General features: G+C 45.7%; 1 protein-coding gene across 1 annotated transcript; it reads left to right on the forward strand.

Moving 5' to 3' along the window:
* Nucleotides 1-11,788: 11,788 nt before the first annotated feature.
* On the forward strand, nucleotides 11,789-23,196 carry LOC121136530. The gene is made up of 10 exons (XM_040737079.1): nucleotides 11,789-11,847; nucleotides 13,525-17,616; nucleotides 17,700-17,875; nucleotides 18,376-18,987; nucleotides 20,364-20,438; nucleotides 20,546-20,843; nucleotides 20,952-21,945; nucleotides 22,048-22,180; nucleotides 22,520-22,692; nucleotides 23,054-23,196. The coding sequence occupies exons 1-3, from the start codon at nucleotides 11,789-11,791 to the stop codon at nucleotides 17,734-17,736; spliced, it is 4,188 nt and encodes a 1,395-aa protein (XP_040593013.1). The 3' UTR covers nucleotides 17,737-17,875; nucleotides 18,376-18,987; nucleotides 20,364-20,438; nucleotides 20,546-20,843; nucleotides 20,952-21,945; nucleotides 22,048-22,180; nucleotides 22,520-22,692; nucleotides 23,054-23,196.
* Nucleotides 23,197-24,726: the final 1,530 nt, after the last annotated feature.

Raw genomic sequence — 24,726 nt, forward strand, 5'->3', positions numbered from 1 at the left:
AAGTAGCAAGAGCATAGCTCCTCAGGGCAATCTACACAGCTCCAAGACCCCCTCAGAGTCTATAAGGCTTCTACTCAATTACAGGAGGAATTCAGGACAAGTCAGAGTAAAGCAAAATTAGTGAGTTTACTAACTAGGGGAATGGAGAGATGTGTGTGACGGACATAGGTTGAGCCATCATAGAACTTAGGGTTCCAAGGTGTGGCTCCATCTTGCACATGGGTTGTCTTAGGGTTCTGGCCGACAAGTATTTTCTTGACCATTTTGAACATATCAGGCTTCTGCCTCTGGTATCCTGGGCTTTTCAGGTGAGAAGTCTCAGGCCTAATGGAGACCATGTGATGAATGGTGTCATCTTTAACCCCCACAGATGCATGTTCCAGGCCCTAGGGTGCAATGGAACAAGAATTTTGTCATCACATCCCAATATAGTCATCCTATAGAGCCCAGGAATCAGTCTTTACAGAAAAATAACCTGAAAACTTTGAGCGTAGACATGTGGAGTTATTAATCCTTGTCCTAGGGTGCTAGGTTCTAAAAGAAAAGCAAAACACTATGCCCCTACTACCCTGAGAATGTCAGAATCCATAACCAAGGGAGGGCCAATGTTGCGGGATGCTTTGTCATTCTTATGATTCTGGTTCATTATGAAAGTAAAACACATCCTGGTTAAGGTTTGGGTGTCAATGTCCCACAAAGAATCAAGTGTTTGGACACAGTCCCCACCAGGTGACACCATTTGGGAAATCTTGTGGATTCAGGAATGTTAGCTTTATAAGAAGTAGTGGCTCACTGGACACATTGGGGACAGCCATTTGAATGTAGCCAGTTTCATCAGGCTCCTACTGCCACACTGAACAGAACAGACTAGCTTTCCTGTCCTTGGTGACAGAAGGTAAGAAAACCAGCGAGGTGTGCTGAGGCATCATTGGTCCATTTCTTGCTGTGACCTCACAATGACTGACTCATCTGCACTAACAGCTCTGGCTGAGGCTGACTCCAGTCCTTACAGTTCAGAAGCTGTTAGCTGGTTGGAGACTATTGATACTCAGTTATCAGTGAGCTGCTTGCACTTGGATAGTGTTGAGTCGTGAATCTGAACACAGTGAGTGGCCTCCTGTTTCTAGATTCCAGGTTTAGAGATTTTCTTTCTCTGAATTTAAACTAAATCTACAGCCCTTCTTCTTTGGTTTGGGGTACAATGTGTGGCAATTTTTTTTATTAGAATTTACTCTATGTTTTATTTTTTGTTTTTTTGAGACAGGGTTCCTTTGTATTGTTTTGGAGGTTGTCCTGGAACTCATGTGTAGATCAGGATGGCACAAACTCACAGAGATTTGCCTGCCGATGCCTCCCATTTGCTGGGACTTAAGGGGGGTGCCACCAAAGCCCGGCTGAATTTACTCTATTTTAATGTGTCATTTCATCTGGACTCATCTCTTCTTTTGCCATTTAAAAATATCAGTCTATATTAACTGAACAAGATTCTCATGGGGGCATTTACATACATGTACAAAAACTTGGACCACATTCCCCTGAGGTCACTGCCTCCTGCCTACCTCTTCCCAGTCCCTCAGTGTTTCCCTTTTCAACGCAACCATTTTATGAGTACAGGCTAAGTCATGTGTACTGTTGAGAGGACAGACAGACCACAATGGATGGTCTCTTAGGGAAGGGCACCAATGTGTCTGGGCTTTGGCAGAAAGCCTCCAGGTAGGTGGTTATCTTGGGATCTTCCTGGCAGTCCAAGGTCATGATTGGCAAGGACAGAGAAAATAGTCAGATCCTGTTTTACTGATGAAATATATGGAACAGGGCAGCTGAAAAGTATTCAATAACATAGTTAATAAAAGTGTAAAGAGAGCCTGCAAACTCTCAGAGGTAGAGAAGCAATTAGCCAACCTTCCTATTTGGACAGATACCCAACGAGTAGAGTGTCTCTCTACTCACCCCACAACAAATGACCCAGAATCTCTAAAAACCCCCATGCTCCTTCTGTTACATCCCCTTATCTCTATTCCTGACATCCCATCCTCCCTATAGCTAATTCCTATCAACTGTTGTTGTCTCCACGCTCTTATCCAAGGTTATTTTTATGAGCACAGACTCTATGTTGCTGGCTTTCCCATTGAGCTCCTATACAAGATGCATCACCTGACCCTGAAGGACTGTCCTCGGGGTGGGCACAGCTAGTTGGATCATGTCTGATTGAAGGATGTGTGTGTGTGTGTGTGTGTGTGTGTGTGTGTGTGTCTGTGTCTGTGTCTGTGTCTGTGTCTGTGTGTCTGTGTCTTTGTGTATGTGTGTGTCTGTCTGTCTGTATGTTTGTGTATGTGTGTCTGTGTGTGTGTTCCTGTGTGAGTATCTGTGTGTGTTTCTGTGAGTGTGTGTTTGTCTATATGTGTAACTATGTGTCTGTGTCCTGCAAAGTCTCTGTTAAAAACTTCAAACATAAGAGAACTTTATTAACAAATGGGCACTCAGGAGCAGTAGAGATTATCACACAGAGGAAGATGTGGCCCTTAGAAAAAAGCTTTATTGACTGAATTCATGTTTTTTCTTGATCATGTGAGAATACACACCAATACTAATTAGAATGCATTCCTGTCATACACTCAGTCCCCAGGTACTTGATCTTATTTTGGGAATGTCCAGATACACAAGGAACCAATTTCTGTCTTTAAGTGAAAAAACTAAGGAATTTTGATTGTGAGAGGAAGGGTCTAGGGTTCCAAGGTGTGGCTCTGTCTTGCACATGGGTTGTCTTAGGGTTCTGGCCGACAAGTATTTTCTTGACCATTTTGAACATATCAGGCTTCTGCCTCTGGTATCCTGGGCTTTTCAGGTGAGAAGTCTCAGGCCTAATGGAGACCATGTGATGAATGGTGTCATCTTTAACCCCCACAGATGCATGTTCCATGCCCTAGGGTGCAATGGAACACAGAATTTTGTCATCACATCCCAATATAGTCATCCTATAGAGCCCAGGAATCAGTCTTTACAGAAAAATAACCTGAAAACTTTGAGCGTAGACATGTGGAGTTATTAATCCTTGTCCTAGGGTGCTAGGTTCTAAAAGAAAAGCAAAACGCTATGCCCCTACTACCCTGAGAATGTCAGAATCCATAACCAAGGGAGGGCCAATGTTGCGGGATGCTTTGTCATTCTTATGATTCTGGTTCATTATGAAAGTAAAACACATCCTGGTTAAGGTTTGGGTGTCAATGTCCCACAAAGAATCAAGTGTTTGGACACAGTCCCCACCAGGTGACACCATTTGGGAAATCTTGTGGATTCAGGAATGTTAGCTTTATAAGAAGTAGTGGCTCACTGGACACATTGGGGACAGCCATTTGAATGTAGCCAGTTTCATCAGGCTCCTACTGCCACACTGAACAGAACAGACTAGCTTTCCTGTCCTTGGTGACAGAAGGTAAGAAAACCAGCGAGGTGTGCTGAGCTGTCATTGGTCCATTTCTTGCTGTGACCTCACAATGACTGACTCATCTGCACTAACAGCTCTGGCTGAGGCTGACTCCAGTCCTTACAGTTCAGAAGCTGTTAGCTGGTTGGAGACTATTGATACTCAGTTATCAGTGAGCTGCTTGCACTTGGATAGTGTTGAGTCGTGAATCTGAACACAGTGAGTGGCCTCCTGTTTCTAGATTCCAGGTTTAGAGATTTTCTTTCTCTGAATTTAAACTAAATCTACAGCCCTTCTTCTTTGGTTTGGGGTACAATGTGTGGCAATTTTTTTTATTAGAATTTACTCTATGTTTTATTTTTTGTTTTTTTGAGACAGGGTTCCTTTGTATTGTTTTGGAGGTTTTCCTGGAACTCATGTGTAGATCAGGATGGCACAAACTCACAGAGATTTGCCTGCCGATGCCTCTCATTTGCTGGGACTTAAGGGGGGTGCCACCAAAGCCCGGCTGAATTTACTCTATTTTAATGTGTCATTTCATCTGGACTCATCTCTTCTTTTGCCATTTAAAAATATCAGTCTATATTAACTGAACAAGATTCTCATGGGGGCATTTACATACATGTACAAAAACTTGGACCACATTCCCCTGAGGTCACTGCCTCCTGCCTACCTCTTCCCAGTCCCTCAGTGTTTCCCTTTTAACGCAACCATTTTATGAGTACAGGCTAAGTCATGTGTACTGTTGAGAGGACTGACAGACCACAATGGATGGTCTCTTAGGGAAGGGCACCAATGTGTCTGGGCTTTGGCAGAAAGCCTCCAGGTAGGTGGTTATCTTGGGATCTTCCTGGCAGTCCAAGGTCATGATTGGCAAGGACAGAGAAAATAGTCAGATCCTGTTTTACCGATGAAATATATGGAACAGGGCAGCTGAAAAGTATTCAATAACATAGTTAATAAAAGTGTAAAGAGAGCCTGCAAACTCTCAGAGGTAGAGAAGCAATTAGCCAACCTTCCTATTTGGACAGATACCCAACGAGTAGAGTGTCTCTCTACTCACCCCACAACAAATGACCCAGAATCTCTAAAAACCCCCATGCTCCTTCTGTTACATCCCCTTATCTCTATTCCTGACATCCCATCCTCCCTATAGCTAATTCCTATCAACTGTTGTTGTCTCCACGCTCTTATCCAAGGTTATTTTTATGAGCACAGACTCTATGTTGCTGGCTTTCCCATTGAGCTCCTATACAAGATGCATCACCTGACCCTGAAGGACTGTCCTCGGGGTGGGCACAGCTAGTTGGATCATGTCTGATTGAAGGGTGTGTGTGTGTGTGTGTGTGTGTGTGTGTGTGTGTCTGTGTCTGTGTCTGTGTCTGTGTCTGTGTGTCTGTGTCTTTGTGTGTGTGTGTGTCTGTCTGTCTGTATGTTTGTGTATGTGTGTCTGTGTGTGTGTTCCTGTGTGAGTATCTGTGTGTGTTTCTGTGAGTGTGTGTTTGTCTATATGTGTAACTATGTGTCTGTGTCCTGCAAAGTCTCTGTTAAAAACTTCAAACATAAGAGAACTTTATTAACAAATGGGCACTCAGGAGCAGTAGAGATTATCACACAGAGGAAGATGTGGCCCTTAGAAAAAAGCTTTATTGACTGAATTCATGTTTTTTCTTGATCATGTGAGAATACACACCAATACTAATTAGAATGCATTCCTGTCATACACTCAGTCCCCAGGTACTTGATCTTATTTTGGGAATGTCCAGATACACAAGGAACCAATTTCTGTCTTTAAGTGAAAAAACTAAGGAATTTTGATTGTGAGAGGAAGGGTCTAGGGTTCCAAGGTGTGGCTCTGTCTTGCACATGGGTTGTCTTAGGGTTCTGGCCGACAAGTATTTTCTTGACCATTTTGAACATATCAGGCTTCTGCCTCTGGTATCCTGGGCTTTTCAGGTGAGAAGTCTCAGGCCTAATGGAGACCATGTGATGAATGGTGTCATCTTTAACCCCCACAGATGCATGTTCCATGCCCTAGGGTGCAATGGAACACAGAATTTTGTCATCACATCCCAATATAGTCATCCTATAGAGCCCAGGAATCAGTCTTTACAGAAAAATAACCTGAAAACTTTGAGCGTAGACATGTGGAGTTATTAATCCTTGTCCTAGGGTGCTAGGTTCTAAAAGAAAAGCAAAACACTATGCCCCTACTACCCTGAGAATGTCAGAATCCATAACCAAGGGAGGGCCAATGTTGCGGGATGCTTTGTCATTCTTATGATTCTGGTTCATTATGAAAGTAAAACACATCCTGGTTAAGGTTTGGGTGTCAATGTCCCACAAAGAATCAAGTGTTTGGACACAGTCCCCACCAGGTGACACCATTTGGGAAATCTTGTGGATTCAGGAATGTTAGCTTTATAAGAAGTAGTGGCTCACTGGACACATTGGGGACAGCCATTTGAATGTAGCCAGTTTCATCAGGCTCCTACTGCCACACTGAACAGAACAGACTAGCTTTCCTGTCCTTGGTGACAGAAGGTAAGAAAACCAGCGAGGTGTGCTGAGCTGTCATTGGTCCATTTCTTGCTGTGACCTCACAATGACTGACTCATCTGCACTAACAGCTCTGGCTGAGGCTGACTCCAGTCCTTACAGTTCAGAAGCTGTTAGCTGGTTGGAGACTATTGATACTCAGTTATCAGTGAGCTGCTTGCACTTGGATAGTGTTGAGTCGTGAATCTGAACACAGTGAGTGGCCTCCTGTTTCTAGATTCCAGGTTTAGAGATTTTCTTTCTCTGAATTTAAACTAAATCTACAGCCCTTCTTCTTTGGTTTGGGGTACAATGTGTGGCAATTTTTTTTATTAGAATTTACTCTATGTTTTATTTTTTGTTTTTTTGAGACAGGGTTCCTTTGTATTGTTTTGGAGGTTTTCCTGGAACTCATGTGTAGATCAGGATGGCACAAACTCACAGAGATTTGCCTGCCGATGCCTCTCATTTGCTGGGACTTAAGGGGGGTGCCACCAAAGCCCGGCTGAATTTACTCTATTTTAATGTGTCATTTCATCTGGACTCATCTCTTCTTTTGCCATTTAAAAATATCAGTCTATATTAACTGAACAAGATTCTCATGGGGGCATTTACATACATGTACAAAAACTTGGACCACATTCCCCTGAGGTCACTGCCTCCTGCCTACCTCTTCCCAGTCCCTCAGTGTTTCCCTTTTTAACGCAACCATTTTATGAGTACAGGCTAAGTCATGTGTACTGTTGAGAGGACTGACAGACCACAATGGATGGTCTCTTAGGGAAGGGCACCAATGTGTCTGGGCTTTGGCAGAAAGCCTCCAGGTAGGTGGTTATCTTGGGATCTTCCTGGCAGTCCAAGGTCATGATTGGCAAGGACAGAGAAAATAGTCAGATCCTGTTTTACCGATGAAATATATGGAACAGGGCAGCTGAAAAGTATTCAATAACATAGTTAATAAAAGTGTAAAGAGAGCCTGCAAACTCTCAGAGGTAGAGAAGCAATTAGCCAACCTTCCTATTTGGACAGATACCCAACGAGTAGAGTGTCTCTCTACTCACCCCACAACAAATGACCCAGAATCTCTAAAAACCCCCATGCTCCTTCTGTTACATCCCCTTATCTCTATTCCTGACATCCCATCCTCCCTATAGCTAATTCCTATCAACTGTTGTTGTCTCCACGCTCTTATCCAAGGTTATTTTTATGAGCACAGACTCTATGTTGCTGGCTTTCCCATTGAGCTCCTATACAAGATGCATCACCTGACCCTGAAGGACTGTCCTCGGGGTGGGCACAGCTAGTTGGATCATGTCTGATTGAAGGTGTGTGTGTGTGTGTGTGTGTGTGTGTGTGTGTCTGTGTCTGTGTCTGTGTCTGTGTCTGTGTGTCTGTGTCTTTGTGTGTGTGTGTGTCTGTCTGTCTGTATGTTTGTGTATGTGTGTCTGTGTGTGTGTTCCTGTGTGAGTATCTGTGTGTGTTTCTGTGAGTGTGTGTTTGTCTATATGTGTAACTATGTGTCTGTGTCCTGCAAAGTCTCTGTTAAAAACTTCAAACATAAGAGAACTTTATTAACAAATGGGCACTCAGGAGCAGTAGAGATTATCACACAGAGGAAGATGTGGCCCTTAGAAAAAAGCTTTATTGACTGAATTCATGTTTTTTCTTGATCATGTGAGAATACACACCAATACTAATTAGAATGCATTCCTGTCATACACTCAGTCCCCAGGTACTTGATCTTATTTTGGGAATGTCCAGATACACAAGGAACCAATTTCTGTCTTTAAGTGAAAAAACTAAGGAATTTTGATTGTGAGAGGAAGGGTCTAGGGTTCCAAGGTGTGGCTCTGTCTTGCACATGGGTTGTCTTAGGGTTCTGGCCGACAAGTATTTTCTTGACCATTTTGAACATATCAGGCTTCTGCCTCTGGTATCCTGGGCTTTTCAGGTGAGAAGTCTCAGGCCTAATGGAGACCATGTGATGAATGGTGTCATCTTTAACCCCCACAGATGCATGTTCCATGCCCTAGGGTGCAATGGAACACAGAATTTTGTCATCACATCCCAATATAGTCATCCTATAGAGCCCAGGAATCAGTCTTTACAGAAAAATAACCTGAAAACTTTGAGCGTAGACATGTGGAGTTATTAATCCTTGTCCTAGGGTGCTAGGTTCTAAAAGAAAAGCAAAACACTATGCCCCTACTACCCTGAGAATGTCAGAATCCATAACCAAGGGAGGGCCAATGTTGCGGGATGCTTTGTCATTCTTATGATTCTGGTTCATTATGAAAGTAAAACACATCCTGGTTAAGGTTTGGGTGTCAATGTCCCACAAAGAATCAAGTGTTTGGACACAGTCCCCACCAGGTGACACCATTTGGGAAATCTTGTGGATTCAGGAATGTTAGCTTTATAAGAAGTAGTGGCTCACTGGACACATTGGGGACAGCCATTTGAATGTAGCCAGTTTCATCAGGCTCCTACTGCCACACTGAACAGAACAGACTAGCTTTCCTGTCCTTGGTGACAGAAGGTAAGAAAACCAGCGAGGTGTGCTGAGCTGTCATTGGTCCATTTCTTGCTGTGACCTCACAATGACTGACTCATCTGCACTAACAGCTCTGGCTGAGGCTGACTCCAGTCCTTACAGTTCAGAAGCTGTTAGCTGGTTGGAGACTATTGATACTCAGTTATCAGTGAGCTGCTTGCACTTGGATAGTGTTGAGTCGTGAATCTGAACACAGTGAGTGGCCTCCTGTTTCTAGATTCCAGGTTTAGAGATTTTCTTTCTCTGAATTTAAACTAAATCTACAGCCCTTCTTCTTTGGTTTGGGGTACAATGTGTGGCAATTTTTTTTATTAGAATTTACTCTATGTTTTATTTTTTGTTTTTTTGAGACAGGGTTCCTTTGTATTGTTTTGGAGGTTTTCCTGGAACTCATGTGTAGATCAGGATGGCACAAACTCACAGAGATTTGCCTGCCGATGCCTCTCATTTGCTGGGACTTAAGGGGGGTGCCACCAAAGCCCGGCTGAATTTACTCTATTTTAATGTGTCATTTCATCTGGACTCATCTCTTCTTTTGCCATTTAAAAATATCAGTCTATATTAACTGAACAAGATTCTCATGGGGGCATTTACATACATGTACAAAAACTTGGACCACATTCCCCTGAGGTCACTGCCTCCTGCCTACCTCTTCCCAGTCCCTCAGTGTTTCCCTTTTTAACGCAACCATTTTATGAGTACAGGCTAAGTCATGTGTACTGTTGAGAGGACTGACAGACCACAATGGATGGTCTCTTAGGGAAGGGCACCAATGTGTCTGGGCTTTGGCAGAAAGCCTCCAGGTAGGTGGTTATCTTGGGATCTTCCTGGCAGTCCAAGGTCATGATTGGCAAGGACAGAGAAAATAGTCAGATCCTGTTTTACCGATGAAATATATGGAACAGGGCAGCTGAAAAGTATTCAATAACATAGTTAATAAAAGTGTAAAGAGAGCCTGCAAACTCTCAGAGGTAGAGAAGCAATTAGCCAACCTTCCTATTTGGACAGATACCCAACGAGTAGAGTGTCTCTCTACTCACCCCACAACAAATGACCCAGAATCTCTAAAAACCCCCATGCTCCTTCTGTTACATCCCCTTATCTCTATTCCTGACATCCCATCCTCCCTATAGCTAATTCCTATCAACTGTTGTTGTCTCCACGCTCTTATCCAAGGTTATTTTTATGAGCACAGACTCTATGTTGCTGGCTTTCCCATTGAGCTCCTATACAAGATGCATCACCTGACCCTGAAGGACTGTCCTCGGGGTGGGCACAGCTAGTTGGATCATGTCTGATTGAAGGGTGTGTGTGTGTGTGTGTGTGTGTGTGTGTGTGTCTGTGTCTGTGTCTGTGTCTGTGTGTCTGTGTCTTTGTGTGTGTGTGTGTCTGTCTGTCTGTATGTTTGTGTATGTGTGTCTGTGTGTGTGTTCCTGTGTGAGTATCTGTGTGTGTTTCTGTGAGTGTGTGTTTGTCTATATGTGTAACTATGTGTCTGTGTCCTGCAAAGTCTCTGTTAAAAACTTCAAACATAAGAGAACTTTATTAACAAATGGGCACTCAGGAGCAGTAGAGATTATCACACAGAGGAAGATGTGGCCCTTAGAAAAAAGCTTTATTGACTGAATTCATGTTTTTTCTTGATCATGTGAGAATACACACCAATACTAATTAGAATGCATTCCTGTCATACACTCAGTCCCCAGGTACTTGATCTTATTTTGGGAATGTCCAGATACACAAGGAACCAATTTCTGTCTTTAAGTGAAAAAACTAAGGAATTTTGATTGTGAGAGGAAGGGTCTAGGGTTCCAAGGTGTGGCTCTGTCTTGCACATGGGTTGTCTTAGGGTTCTGGCCGACAAGTATTTTCTTGACCATTTTGAACATATCAGGCTTCTGCCTCTGGTATCCTGGGCTTTTCAGGTGAGAAGTCTCAGGCCTAATGGAGACCATGTGATGAATGGTGTCATCTTTAACCCCCACAGATGCATGTTCCATGCCCTAGGGTGCAATGGAACACAGAATTTTGTCATCACATCCCAATATAGTCATCCTATAGAGCCCAGGAATCAGTCTTTACAGAAAAATAACCTGAAAACTTTGAGCGTAGACATGTGGAGTTATTAATCCTTGTCCTAGGGTGCTAGGTTCTAAAAGAAAAGCAAAACACTATGCCCCTACTACCCTGAGAATGTCAGAATCCATAACCAAGGGAGGGCCAATGTTGCGGGATGCTTTGTCATTCTTATGATTCTGGTTCATTATGAAAGTAAAACACATCCTGGTTAAGGTTTGGGTGTCAATGTCCCACAAAGAATCAAGTGTTTGGACACAGTCCCCACCAGGTGACACCATTTGGGAAATCTTGTGGATTCAGGAATGTTAGCTTTATAAGAAGTAGTGGCTCACTGGACACATTGGGGACAGCCATTTGAATGTAGCCAGTTTCATCAGGCTCCTACTGCCACACTGAACAGAACAGACTAGCTTTCCTGTCCTTGGTGACAGAAGGTAAGAAAACCAGCGAGGTGTGCTGAGGCATCATTGGTCCATTTCTTGCTGTGACCTCACAATGACTGACTCATCTGCACTAACAGCTCTGGCTGAGGCTGACTCCAGTCCTTACAGTTCAGAAGCTGTTAGCTGGTTGGAGACTATTGATACTCAGTTATCAGTGAGCTGCTTGCACTTGGATAGTGTTGAGTCGTGAATCTGAACACAGTGAGTGGCCTCCTGTTTCTAGATTCCAGGTTTAGAGATTTTCTTTCTCTGAATTTAAACTAAATCTACAGCCCTTCTTCTTTGGTTTGGGGTACAATGTGTGGCAATTTTTTTTATTAGAATTTACTCTATGTTTTATTTTTTGTTTTTTTGAGACAGGGTTCCTTTGTATTGTTTTGGAGGTTTTCCTGGAACTCATGTGTAGATCAGGATGGCACAAACTCACAGAGATTTGCCTGCCGATGCCTCTCATTTGCTGGGACTTAAGGGGGGTGCCACCAAAGCCCGGCTGAATTTACTCTATTTTAATGTGTCATTTCATCTGGACTCATCTCTTCTTTTGCCATTTAAAAATATCAGTCTATATTAACTGAACAAGATTCTCATGGGGGCATTTACATACATGTACAAAAACTTGGACCACATTCCCCTGAGGTCACTGCCTCCTGCCTACCTCTTCCCAGTCCCTCAGTGTTTCCCTTTTTAACGCAACCATTTTATGAGTACAGGCTAAGTCATGTGTACTGTTGAGAGGACTGACAGACCACAATGGATGGTCTCTTAGGGAAGGGCACCAATGTGTCTGGGCTTTGGCAGAAAGCCTCCAGGTAGGTGGTTATCTTGGGATCTTCCTGGCAGTCCAAGGTCATGATTGGCAAGGACAGAGAAAATAGTCAGATCCTGTTTTACCGATGAAATATATGGAACAGGGCAGCTGAAAAGTATTCAATAACATAGTTAATAAAAGTGTAAAGAGAGCCTGCAAACTCTCAGAGGTAGAGAAGCAATTAGCCAACCTTCCTATTTGGACAGATACCCAACGAGTAGAGTGTCTCTCTACTCACCCCACAACAAATGACCCAGAATCTCTAAAAACCCCCATGCTCCTTCTGTTACATCCCCTTATCTCTATTCCTGACATCCCATCCTCCCTATAGCTAATTCCTATCAACTGTTGTTGTCTCCACGCTCTTATCCAAGGTTATTTTTATGAGCACAGACTCTATGTTGCTGGCTTTCCCATTGAGCTCCTATACAAGATGCATCACCTGACCCTGAAGGACTGTCCTCGGGGTGGGCACAGCTAGTTGGATCATGTCTGATTGAAGGATGTGTGTGTGTGTGTGTGTGTGTGTGTGTCTGTGTCTGTGTCTGTGTGTCTGTGTCTGTGTCTGTGTGTCTGTGTCTTTGTGTGTGTGTGTGTCTGTCTGTCTGTATGTTTGTGTATGTGTGTCTGTGTGTGTGTTCCTGTGTGAGTATCTGTGTGTGTTTCTGTGAGTGTGTGTTTGTCTATATGTGTAACTATGTGTCTGTGTCCTGCAAAGTCTCTGTTAAAAACTTCAAACATAAGAGAACTTTATTAACAAATGGGCACTCAGGAGCAGTAGAGATTATCACACAGAGGAAGATGTGGCCCTTAGAAAATAGCTTTATTGACTGAATTCATGTTTTTTCTTGATCATGTGAGAATACACACCAATACTAATTAGAATGCATTCCTGTCATACACTCAGTCCCCAGGTACTTGATCTTATTTTGGGAATGTCCAGATACACAAGGAACCAATTTCTGTCTTTAAGTGAAAAAACTAAGGAATTTTGATTGTGAGAGGAAGGGTCTAGGGTTCCAAGGTGTGGCTCCGTCTTGCACATGGGTTGTCTTAGGGTTCTGGCCGACAAGTATTTTCTTGACCATTTTGAACATATCAGGCTTCTGCCTCTGGTATCCTGGGCTTTTCAGGTGAGAAGTCTCAGGCCTAATGGAGACCATGTGATGAATGGTGTCATCTTTAACCCCCACAGATGTTACTCCAGGCCCTGGGGTTCGAAGGACCCATTTTGTCACAACATCCCGATGTAGTCGGTGGCTGCCTCTTCTCTGTGTGAATTCCCCTAGCCATCTCCCCACATGGACACTCTGGGTTTTCAAGTTTCTGTTGTCTTGGCAACTGCTCTCCCTTCTGGTTTTACTAGAACCTCATCTCTGTCAGTGTTCAGTTCAGATAGAGGATCGTCATACTCCCAAAGATTGGCTCTTAGCTTATGAGATTTTGTTCTATTCTCTGAGTTGCTGGATGGTTCCTGCATACCCCATTGGTGTCATATTCTACAGTCCACTGCAGTGGAAGATGCTTTCTTCTCTCCTGAGAGTTAAGTACCTGCTTAGATTGTCTGCAATGTCTCCGAGTGTCTTCTTTAGTACATAGGAATGTGTAGCTATGGACATTCTCCTGGGCCTGATTTGAACAGTTTCTTTAAACTTCCCCCTTGTGAATTCGGTTCTAGACATATCACCGAGGACCTGCCCATGGAGCAGGACAGCGAGGCCTGCTGCTCCACTGAGGAGTCCTTCATTCCTGACTATATGATGCTGAAGACCGTGGGCCAGGGCAACTTTTCAAAGGTTAAACTGGCCATCCACATTCCTACTGTAACGTGTGTGGCTGTAAAAATTATTGGAAATAAGAAGGAGTATGCCTCAGTTGTTGCTAGTGAAATCAGCATCATGAAATCTCTCAAACACCCGCACATTATCAAATTGTTTAACGTGTTCCAATCAAGAGATACCACCTTCTTAGTGATGGAGCACGCATCACAGGGAGATCTTTGTCAACACATTATGCAACAGAGGTGCCTACATGAGAGCGAGGCACGGAGGCTATTTACCCAGATTCTCCTCGCAGTGCAGTACTGCCACAACAACCAGATTGCCCATAGGGACATTAAGGCCGACAACATACTACTTGACAACACGGGCAATGCCAAACTTTGCGATTTTGGCCTTGCAGCAAAAGTACCCCCAGGGTACCTGCTGACAGGTTTCTGTGGCACCCTGCCCTACTGTGCCCCTGAACTTTTTTTTGGTGAAGCCTATGATGTTTTTGCCACAGATATGTGGAGTTTGGGGGTGCTCCTCTACCTCATGGTGGTTGGGCGCTTTCCCTTCTTGGCCAGAACTCCTGAAGGTATGAGGCGTCAGGTCCTTGACTCAAAATACAGCTTACCTGAGCATATTTCCACCGATATTTTCATAGTCATTGTCCGACTACTGATGATCAACCCGGGCAGCAGGCCGACCATTGACCAAATCATGAGGCGCTCTATGATCATGGACACCCTTGCGCGTTTTCCTGCTTCTACACAGAGACTCCCAGGCACCCTGACCCCTGCTAACATTGACAACACCATGAAGGTCATGGGGTATAAATCTGAGGAAACCATTGATTCGCTGAGAGAACAAATCGATAAGCATGTGATGGCCCCTTACCTGATTCGACAACACCAGTCTTCTGTGGGAGATAGCTGCCATCAGCAGGTGAAACCCATGCAGTCAGGCCTTGTCCTCAACCTGGGAGATCATCACACCTCCCCTGTGCGCCTAAGGAGAGCTACTGAGCCTGCTCCCCTGGCCTTCAGCTTGTCATCCAATCTTCAGGAGACAGAGCATGAGAACAATGCCAGGCAGGGTGGCACAAGGCATAGCATGCCTGCCACCTTATGCCGCCAAGCAGAGAGGCCCCAACCTCCACACCTAGTCCTCCCGAACAGGCCCTGTTCTCTTGACCTTATACGCAGTAGCGTGGTAATAAGCGAGAGTCCCTCTGAGTCAAAGATCGGGTCTCATGTCAGCCTGAATGACAGTATCCATTCACACTCATCACCTGTCTTAATGTACAACGATTCTTGTTGTCCAGACCACAAGGAGACCACATGTAACACAGGCAGTGTATCTTCCTGGAGTTACCAAGAGGAACTCTGCAGCTCCAGAGGCATAGCTCAGAGTGTACCTTCCAGAGGCTCCTCCTCTGAGGATACAAGGCAGGGAGGCACCATGGTACCAGAGGAAGACACAATTCAAGAAGAGAACAGCACACAGGAAGAGGCCATGACTGAGGAAGGTACCATCATACAAGAAACAACCATATCCCAGGAAGAGGCCATCACACCGGAAGTGACAAATACTCAGGATGAGACCATCACAGAAGAAAGGACCACGGTCGATGGAGGGGCCATGACTCACACTGAGGCCATCATAGAGGAAAAGACCATAATGCAGCATGAGGACAGGCATCGGAAAGCAACCAACTCCCTGGAAGTGAGGAGGACCCAGGAACCCAATATGATTCAGGGTGACAGCATCACAGAGGAGGAGGCCATCACCCATGTCCAGCCTGCGGTTGCCGGCCAGGCTTCCTCCCCAAACCGGAGGCGCCACAGGTGGAAGGGTTTCAAGAAAACAATGGTGAACTGGCTCAGCCATCTTTGTTTATGCTTGCCACCTGTCTGTCAGAACCTGGCTCCAAATCAACGGGATCGTGTAGTCACCCACAGAACATGGTGGGGGCAGGCCTGCTCCTCCTATGAAGAGTCCTTCATGCCTGATTATAGGATGCTGAAGACCCTGGGCCAGGGCAACTTTTCAAAGGTAAAATTGGCCATCCATGTTCCTACTTTAACCCATGTGGCTATAAAAATAATTAGAAATGAGAAGGTGTATGCCTCACTCGTTACTAGTGAAATCAACATCATGAAAACTCTCAAACACCCGCACATAATCGAATTGTTTTACGTGTTCCAATCAAGAGATACCACCTTCTTAGTGATGGAACATGCATCAGGGGGAGATCTTTTTCACTACATTATGCAACAGAAGTGCTTATGTGAGAGCGAGGCACGGAGGCTATTTGCCCAGATTCTCCTCGCAGTGCACTACTGCCACAACAACCAGATTGTCCATAGGGACATTAAGGCCGAAAACATATTACTTGACAACTTGGGCAAGGCAAAACTGTGCGATTTTGGCCTTGCAGCAAAAGTGCCCCCAGGGCACATGATGCAAGATTACTGTGGTACCCCGACCTATTGTGCTCCAGAACTCTTCTTAGGCAAACCCTATGATGGTTTTGCCGCTGACATGTGGAGTTTGGGAGTGCTTCTCTGCTTCATGGTGGTTGGCTGCCTTCCTTTTGATGCCAGTACTGATGAAGGTGTGACTCATAAGATCTTTGTCTCCAAGTTCAGAATACCTCAGCACATTTCCACCAATATTTCCATAGTCATTGCCCGACTACTGATGATCAACCCGGGCAGCAGGCCGACCATTGACCAAATCATGACGTGCCCCATGATCAGGGACACCCTTGCGCGTTTTCCTGCTTCTACACAGAGACTCCCAGGCACCCTGACCCCTGCTAACATTGACAACACCATGAAGGTCATGGGGTATAAATCTGAGGAAACCATTGATTCGCTGAGAGAACAAATCGATAAGCATGTGATGGCCCCTTACCTGATTCGACAACACCAGTCTTCTGTGGGAGATAGCTGCCATCAGCAGGTGAAACCCATGCAGTCAGGCCTTGTCCTCAACCTGGGAGATCATCACACCTCCCCTGTGCGCCTAAGGAGAGCTACTGAGCCTGCTCCCCTGGCCTTCAGCTTGTCATCCAATCTTCAGGAGACAGTGCATGAGAACATTGCCAGGCAGGGTGGCACAAGGCATAGCATGCCTGCCACCTTATGCCGCCAAGCAGAGAGGCCCCAACCTCCACACCTAGTCTTCCCGAACAGGCCCTGTTCTCTTGACCTTACACGCAGTAGCGTGGTAATGAGCGAGAGTTCCTCTGAGTCAAAGATCGGGTCTCATGTCAGCCTGAATGACAGTATCCATTCACACTCATCACCTGTCTTAATGTACAACGATTCTTGTTGTCCAGACCACAAGGAGACCACATGTAACACAGGCAGTGTATCTTCCTGGAGTTACCAAGAGGAACTCTGCAGCTCCAGAGGCATAGCTCAGAGTGTACCTTCCAGAGGCTCCTCCTCTGGGGATACAAGGCAGGGAGGCACCATGGTACCAGAGGAAGACACAATTCAGGAAGAGAACAGCACACAGGAAGAGGCCATGACTGAGGAAGGTACCATCATACAAGAAACAACCATATCCCAGGAAGAGGCCATCACACCGGAAGTGACAAATACTCAGGATGAGACCATCACAGAAGAAAGGACCACGGTCGATGGAGGGGCCATGACTCACACTGAGGCCATCATAGAGGAAAAGACCATAATGCAGCATGAGGACAGGCATCGGAAAGCAACCAACTCCCTGGAAGTGAGGAGGACCCAGGAACCCAATATGATTCAGGGTGACAGCATCACAGAGGAGGAGGCCATCACCCATGTCCAGCCTGCGGTTGCCGGCCAGGCTTCCTCCCCATACCGGAGGCGCCACAGGTGGAAGGGTTTCAAGAAAACAATGGTGAACTGCCTCAGACACCTGTGCTGCTGCCTGCCACCTGCCAGGAGAAGCCACGACGCCTGTCAGAACCTGGCTCCACAGAAACAGGATCGTGGAGTCACCCACAGAATCAGGTGGGGACACTTACTATTTTACTCATTCTTTGCCTCCTGTCCTTTGTGACAGATGATGACTATGCCCACTTTCTGCTTTGTAGTCCTGAAAATGTCAAGACCCAGCTCCGTGGCTTGTGAGCCGCGGGTTGGGGATCGGCCCGGGTGAGGTGTGGACAATCCCGCAGGAGAGCCAGGCCAGATGTCCAGGAGGCAGTGTGTCCACAGGCTGCTCCTGCAGAGGAAGAACAGCTGTCCACACCAGCTCAGCACTCACCAGGTGAAATCCCAGGCGGGAAGGGCAGGCTTTACATGGGGTCTTGTTCAGAGGGCAGGGCAGAGTTACAAAGGTGGCCCAGGCTGTGTTGTGGGACAATAGACCCTACCCCTCTCCCCTGCCTGGGTAAACATCACAGACTGCACTCTGGGTAATGACTGTCCTTGGCTCCTTGTTTCCTGGCAGAGAACATGATCTTCTCCATGGGGTGACCCTTTTCACCCCAGGGACAGTATTCCTAGTTAGCCAGTCCCATCATCCCCAAGATGGGCTCTCAGGTTGAGAATCTGGCCTGTAGGAGGCCCTATAGAATGCTCTAGAGGGCAACCTCCTGCCAAACACTTGCAAAAACCTGCAAAAGTCCTGAGTCCTCAGACCCCACTCAGAGCAAAACTTGGAAATTCTCATCTGGGGAGTGACTCAAGGGCAGCCGATTCTGCTCTCTCCACCACTTCTGCCCTCTAGTTACTCACCAGCTGCCTCTCCATGCTTGCTTCTTCAAGGCCGTCATTCACTTTGAGAACTGGATGCCGAACTCAACACCGCTTGCCTCAGCATGAAGGAATGATGGGTGTCCTGAACATGGAACATATGAAAATTTCAAGAGGGGCCAGCACCTGCTGTAGGCAATGCCTAGTGCCAGCCGCAGTGTGTTCTCTGCTGCGCGCGGAAGTTGCTAAATTGAACCCAGGAAGGAAAGGTTCCTGGAATCTTCATTTTGCTGGGACATCATCTGTGCTTCCCAGCTTATCCATATCTTGTTCCACGAAGTTAAACTTCTAAGACATGTCCTCTGAGCAACACTAAGCTCACTGGAAAGACATTTTTAACCGAATCTGAGAAGGAAGGAGTGTCTTCTTCTACTCTGAGGTTGCACGAGCACCTCAGAACCCTATAGTTTCCTAACTACCATCTACAGCCTGGGAAAGGAGATTCCGCAGGATCCTGTTCTGGCCTCAGCCACTGGACCAGGCTGAGCTGCTCAGACACCCCTGAGGAGGATTTCTCAGGGCACTCTGTCACCCCTGGGAGGAAAATCTGACTTGGCATTCTGATAATAGTAACAAAACTATATTGTTCACCTGCCCCCCATCCACTGGAATATGGAGCCCCTGGTGAGACTTTTCACACCTCTCTCTCCACACCTCTCTCTCTCTCTCTCTCTCTCTCTCTCTCTCTCTCTCTCTCTCTCTCTCTCTCTCTCTCTCTCTCTCTCTCTCTCAACTTTCTCTGCCTCCATCTCTGTCCCTGTGTGTCTACTTATACATGAACAACTTCCATGCAGGTAAGCTGCTCTGTCTTAATCTGGATCTGAAAAGAATCACTAGTCCCTGAAGAAGGCCATGAACAGCAATCACTAATACAAACATAAAATTGCCATTGACAGGAGTAGATACAGAGATTATAACTAAGACATGAAACCTTGAATCACCTGCTTAAAAATAAACGAATCACAGAAGTATGCTAAGGGAGCCCATTCTGTCTACAACCCAAGATGGAAATTGTCTTTCATTCCCTGACAGTAATGCTAAGATGTCCCATGCACAATTCCATTTTATTTTCTGACATTTGTTTCTGTCCACATTTGGTTGGTAGGAATAGTATTGCCCCAACTCTTTTCTTGTGTTTGCTGTAATGTTCACACAGAGTCTTGCCCTGTAACCGGGGAGGACTGAGCGCTCTGTGTTGTCCATGCTGGATTTATTTCCCTGTGGTGCTGCTGACTCAGAACTCCTTAGGTGCACTGGAACGCTGCTAGCATTTGTGGTTTAGTCTCGATCTCTTCTGTCCCAGGCAGGCTGCTCTGTAGGAAAAGATGACTTGCAGCAGGATCTTCGCCTTCTTCTCCAACTCCCCAAGCCAGAATTTCCAGGTCTGAACCCTTCTGTCCTGTTAAGTAGGAGCAGCTGAGGCCAGTGTAGGGAGTTCCAGGCTGAGTGTAGCCCATCACAAAGAACATGCACATTTTGAATATTTCAAGTCTGAGATGTGGACACTGGCGCTGGGAGCTGTGTGAATGAAAAGACAAGCAGGAATGGCCTGGGATCAGTGAGACCCTCATGTGAAAAGTAAGGTGGCTGCCCATGGGCCCGGAGCCCCCTTTAAACCCAGGACTGTGGGTGGGGGAGGCAGCCTGATCTCTGTGAATTCTGGTCTACAGACTGGGCTATAGAAAGAGATCAGGCACAGCCAGTTATACACAGAGACACCCTGTCTCAAAAAGCAAACAAGAGAATTAAAGTGTAAAAGCACTGGCTGAATATTTCTGGTATATACACGTACTCAAATGTGAGAGCAGACAGACACACACATACTCATTATGTACAATTCAGCAATCCTGCCTTACCTGTTTTTCCTCAATACTGTCTAGACCCTATATTCCTGGTATTTTATTGTCATTTCCAAAATTCCTGACTCTTAAACCCCACAGTGACTTAACTATCAGTCCCCTAAAAAACCTTTTTTCCCCTCTCCTCTTATGCTGACACAGGTTTTCTGTATGCAGTCCACGCTGCCAAGGACTGGCAGCCTCCTACCACTGGCCAACTGAGTGTTGGGGCTTCAGGTCAGAACCTAATCCCATTGGGTTTTGTGATTTTGTTTTTAAATGACGCATGTAGCTGTGGATATCCTTAAATTTTGAATCTTTCAATCTCCATGTACCAAATGCAGGGATTCCAGTAATTCTCCACCAAGTCTCGTTTATTTTATCCTCTGGACAAAACCAGGGTTTCCTGTATGCTGGGCAAGAGCTGTCCCAACTGAGTCACACCTGTATCTCAGCCTATCAGGGGATTCAGTGTAGCTGAGGAAGATCTGGAGTTCTGGGTCCCTATGGAATTACCGGACTGCACCATTTACCCTGCATTTTCTCTTTTACCATTTCTACATGACCTATCTTTCTACTGAGAGTCTTTTGAAGGACTGAAGGAAAGAACTGTGGCCAGACACCACTTTTCTTCTGAAGCTGGTGAGTTGTGACCTGGGCGGGAGGGAGGTAAAGGAAGCTGTCCCCATCCCATGCCATGTCAAGGACACTCAGGTCAGTGTACAGCAGCCCAGGTCATCACCTGTGTAGCCAGGTATCCTTGAAGCCCTGTTCTGATCAGCAGCCCTCAGGATGGGCCAGAATGGAAGGCAGAAGACTCTCCAGCGCATGTCCACAGCAGCAGCTGATGATAGTAGGAAGATGGAGCTTCAACCCCACTGCTTGAAGGTTTAGTGCCCTCGCCCCTGGGGTCTCATTCCCTCCCATTTGCCCTTTCTAGGCACTTTGTGGATTTCTCTTAAGACTAGATGGCAGAGCAAGGGTGAAGGACTATGCCAATAATTCCAGGACTCCAGAGGCTTAGATTGTAGACTTGCCATAGACTCAAGGCAAGCCTTGGCAATATAAGGAGAAGTAGTCTAGCTTTGGTGGCAGTGTGAGATCTCTCTCTAAAAACAGAATGTGACCAGGAGGACTAGGGATCAGTGTGTCCAGCCTGTAGAGTGATTCTTGGTCCTGGGTTCTTTCCCAGCACAAATTACAACCAGGTGGAGCTTCCCTGATATTGGGGGTAGAGACAAGCGGATGAGGCAGTCAAGGTCATCTTCCAAAGCAGAGAGTTTGAGGCCAGTCTAGGAGGAACGACACTATGTGCAATAAGCAATCCCTACTCCCAAATCTAAATGCCCATATCTGAGGAAAGAATGCCATGGAAGCCCATCACAACTTCATATTCCTGGTGAATCAGAATGCCTTTCCCATGGAGACATGAAACCAGAGCATCCAGAGGTGATTCACATCTGGAATTGGCCTGAGCATTAAGTCATCGCCTGTGCACTGCACTAAGGAACTGTTCAGGGAGTACTTCCTACTGGTCATGTGGGAGGAGTGAGGAGGGAGGCATGGAGGGCATGGAGACTCCCTCCTGTGCCAATGAGAAAGGCAGAATTCAGCTGGCTCTTGAAGCTGTGAGACACTCTGATGTTTTGCTGCCCCCTTGTGGCGTCTCTAAACCTGTTCCCTGGTAGGGCACCTGATCTGCTGCAGTCCCTGCTTCAAATCTGGACAAGATTATGGTGGTTAGGTGGGTTTCAGAATGGGGTGGAGGGAGGTTTGCCCTGTTAAACCCATCTAACATGTGTTTGTCCTTCCTTCTTTCATTGCTTTTTCCCATTTATGATTACAGACAAAATAGCTTTCAGAGCTGGGCTGTCCAGATGTCCCTGAACAAATTTCATAGACCCACTGCTGCTCCTGGACCTGCACTCCACAATGGAGATGACTGGGTTGCGAGTAAAGTCTGTGAAATCCACACCTGGGTGAGATTCAGAAGCACAGGAGGGCTGGGACCGTGCCTGTCTGTCCATAGAGTGCCTACTTTCATTGTGAGATATGAGTTCATTCCCCAGAAATCGAGGGAAAAACCAGCAGGCTGGCTGAGGCTTCTTAACCCAGCACTTGAGATGGAGACAGGTGCATGTCCTATTTGTTTTGTTGTCATTTTGTTTTATTATGTTTTTGAGACAGGGTTTTTCTGTCTGACTCTGTCTCTCTAGAGCAGACTGGCCTTTGTCTCACGGACATTTGCCTGCGTCTGCCTCCCAAGTGCTGGGATCAAAGTCGTGCACCACCACAAACACCACCACTCTTGGCTGCAGGTGCTTCAACCTTGCTGGACTTGAGAAAGCCTGTGTCCAAAACACAAGGTGTACAGCATCTCGGAGTTGACATTTGAGGGAATACATGTGCTACATACATAAACGTTGGAGAACACACATGGATATATACAAGCACACAGATGCACAAGCACACAACTGTAAACATATTACAGGTGAGTGTATCTGCGTGCGCGCACACACACACACACACACACACACACACACACACACACACACACACCCAAGTAAATATAGTGATAAAAAAGAAGCACAAAGTTAGCTGAAGGACCAGGTAGCGTTTGGAAGACCTGACCGTCATGCAGGAGCATCCTGGTGGCAAAACCTGGAGAGTGAGACAGGGTGATGCTGCTGAGAACACTGGGGTGGTCCTCTCTGGATGCTAGGTGATGACAGAGCCCAGCAAGCCAAGCCTTTGGGATTCTTATTACAGACCAGCAGATGCAGGAGGTGGGCTGACAAGGTGTTCCCAGCGTTGTTAGCACTTGTGTCACCTAATGTCTCTGCTCTCTGCAGCTTGGTACGTTATTCAAGTATCACAAGCCAGTGCAGATGCCCCTGCACCATGAGAAAGAAGACCACCTCCATCAGCTCTACTAGCACCCCCATATCATTGAGTTATGTTTGTTAAGTTTCAAATAAATTGTGTTGTTTAATGAGGCTTTGTTTGTTTTTTTATCTGTATTTATTCTGTTTCCCAGTTCACCCTCCCTCCCCTCCTGCTCCTTCCTACATTTACCCATCCCAACTTGCATCTTCTCCTTAGAGAGGGAAAGGCCTCCCATGGGGAGTCAATGAGGTCAGTCACAACACCAAGTTGAGGCTGGACCAAGGCCCACACCGCTGTGCCTAGGCTGGGCAAGGTATGTCTCCATTGGGACTGTGCTCCAAAAGTCCAGTTCATGCACAGGAATAGATCCCATTCCTACTGCCATTAGCCCACAATTACTGCCCATGCTACACCACGGTCAACGGCATTCAGGTGGGCCTAGATCAGTGCTAAGCAGGTTTTCCAGCTGTCTGTGTGGAGACAATGAGCTCCTGCTAGCTCAGGTCTGCTGTTTCTGTGATTTTCTTCCATCCTGGTTTGACCCCTTTGCTCATATTAGCATTCCTCCCTTTCTTTCACTGGTCTCCAGAAGCTCAGGCCAGTGGTTAATTGTGGATCTCTGTGGTTTCTTGCTCATCCATAATGGCTTCCTCTGTCATAGCATATCTCTCTTGCTCTCCTGCCCTGTCCTTCCCCCAAACTGACCACCCCATTACGTCATGTTCTCCTCCTCAGTCCCCTTCCCTCCTCCCCTCTCACCTTCTACCATGCTCCCAATTTACTCAGGAGATCTTCTCCATTTCCCTTCCTAGGCAGATCCACGTATGCCCTCTTTGCTACCTAGTTTCTCTGGGGTGGTGGACTGTAGACTGGTTGGTTTCTAATTTAATATCTAATATCCACTTATGAGTGAATATGCCATATTAGTCCTCATTCAAGATTTTTTTCTACTTCCTTCCATTTGCCTGCAATATTCAAGTTGGTTTTTGTTTTGTTTTCCTTTGCTTTTACCACTTAGTATGCTCCATTGTGTAGGTGTACCACAACTTCTTTATGCATCCTAAGGGCATCTAGGTTGTTTTTAAGGTTCTGACTATTACAAATAATGCTATGAACACACTTGACCAAATGCCCCTGTGGTGTGGTGTGCGTCTTTTGGGTATATGACCAAAAGTGGTATTGCTGGGTGACAAGGATAGTCAATACAATATGGAAATTGATATATTTATTTACCAGAGAAAGAACTTATACACAAGCTGGAAGATCAGAAGCATGACAGGCTTCCAAGCAAAAATTTTTTTACAAATGTGGGTGTCTTTATATTTGGGGCATAGAAATTCAGAATTGAGAATTCATCTTGATGGATTTTTTTCTGTAATGATGAATATGAAATATCCCTCATCTCCATTAATTAATTTTAGTTTGACGAATACCTTGTCAGATATTATGATACCTACACCAGCTTGTATCTTAGGTCCATTTAATTGCAAAATCTTTCCCAATCTTTACTGTCAGGTAACGCTTATCTTTGAACTGGAGGTGCATCTTGTATGCAGCAGAAGGATGGACTCTGTTTCCATATGGATTCTGTTGATCTGTCTTTTCATAGGCAAGTTGAGACCACTGATATTAAGGGATA

The sequence above is a fragment of the Mesocricetus auratus genome, unplaced genomic scaffold (assembly GCF_017639785.1).
Source record: "Mesocricetus auratus isolate SY011 unplaced genomic scaffold, BCM_Maur_2.0 Super-Scaffold_100676, whole genome shotgun sequence".
Classification (NCBI taxonomy): Eukaryota; Metazoa; Chordata; class Mammalia; order Rodentia; family Cricetidae; genus Mesocricetus; species Mesocricetus auratus.

Coding starts and splice junctions, on each gene's coding strand:
- LOC121136530 (XM_040737079.1), top strand. CDS start 11,789: ATGGATGGTCTCTTAGGGAAGGGCACCAATGTGTCTGGGCTTTGGCAG. Junction 11,848..13,524: donor CTTTGGCAGAAAGCCTCCAG/GTAGGTGGTTAT, acceptor ATTCGGTTCTAG/ACATATCACCGAGGACCTGC. Junction 17,617..17,699: donor GGAGTCACCCACAGAATCAG/GTGGGGACACTT, acceptor TCTGCTTTGTAG/TCCTGAAAATGTCAAGACCC.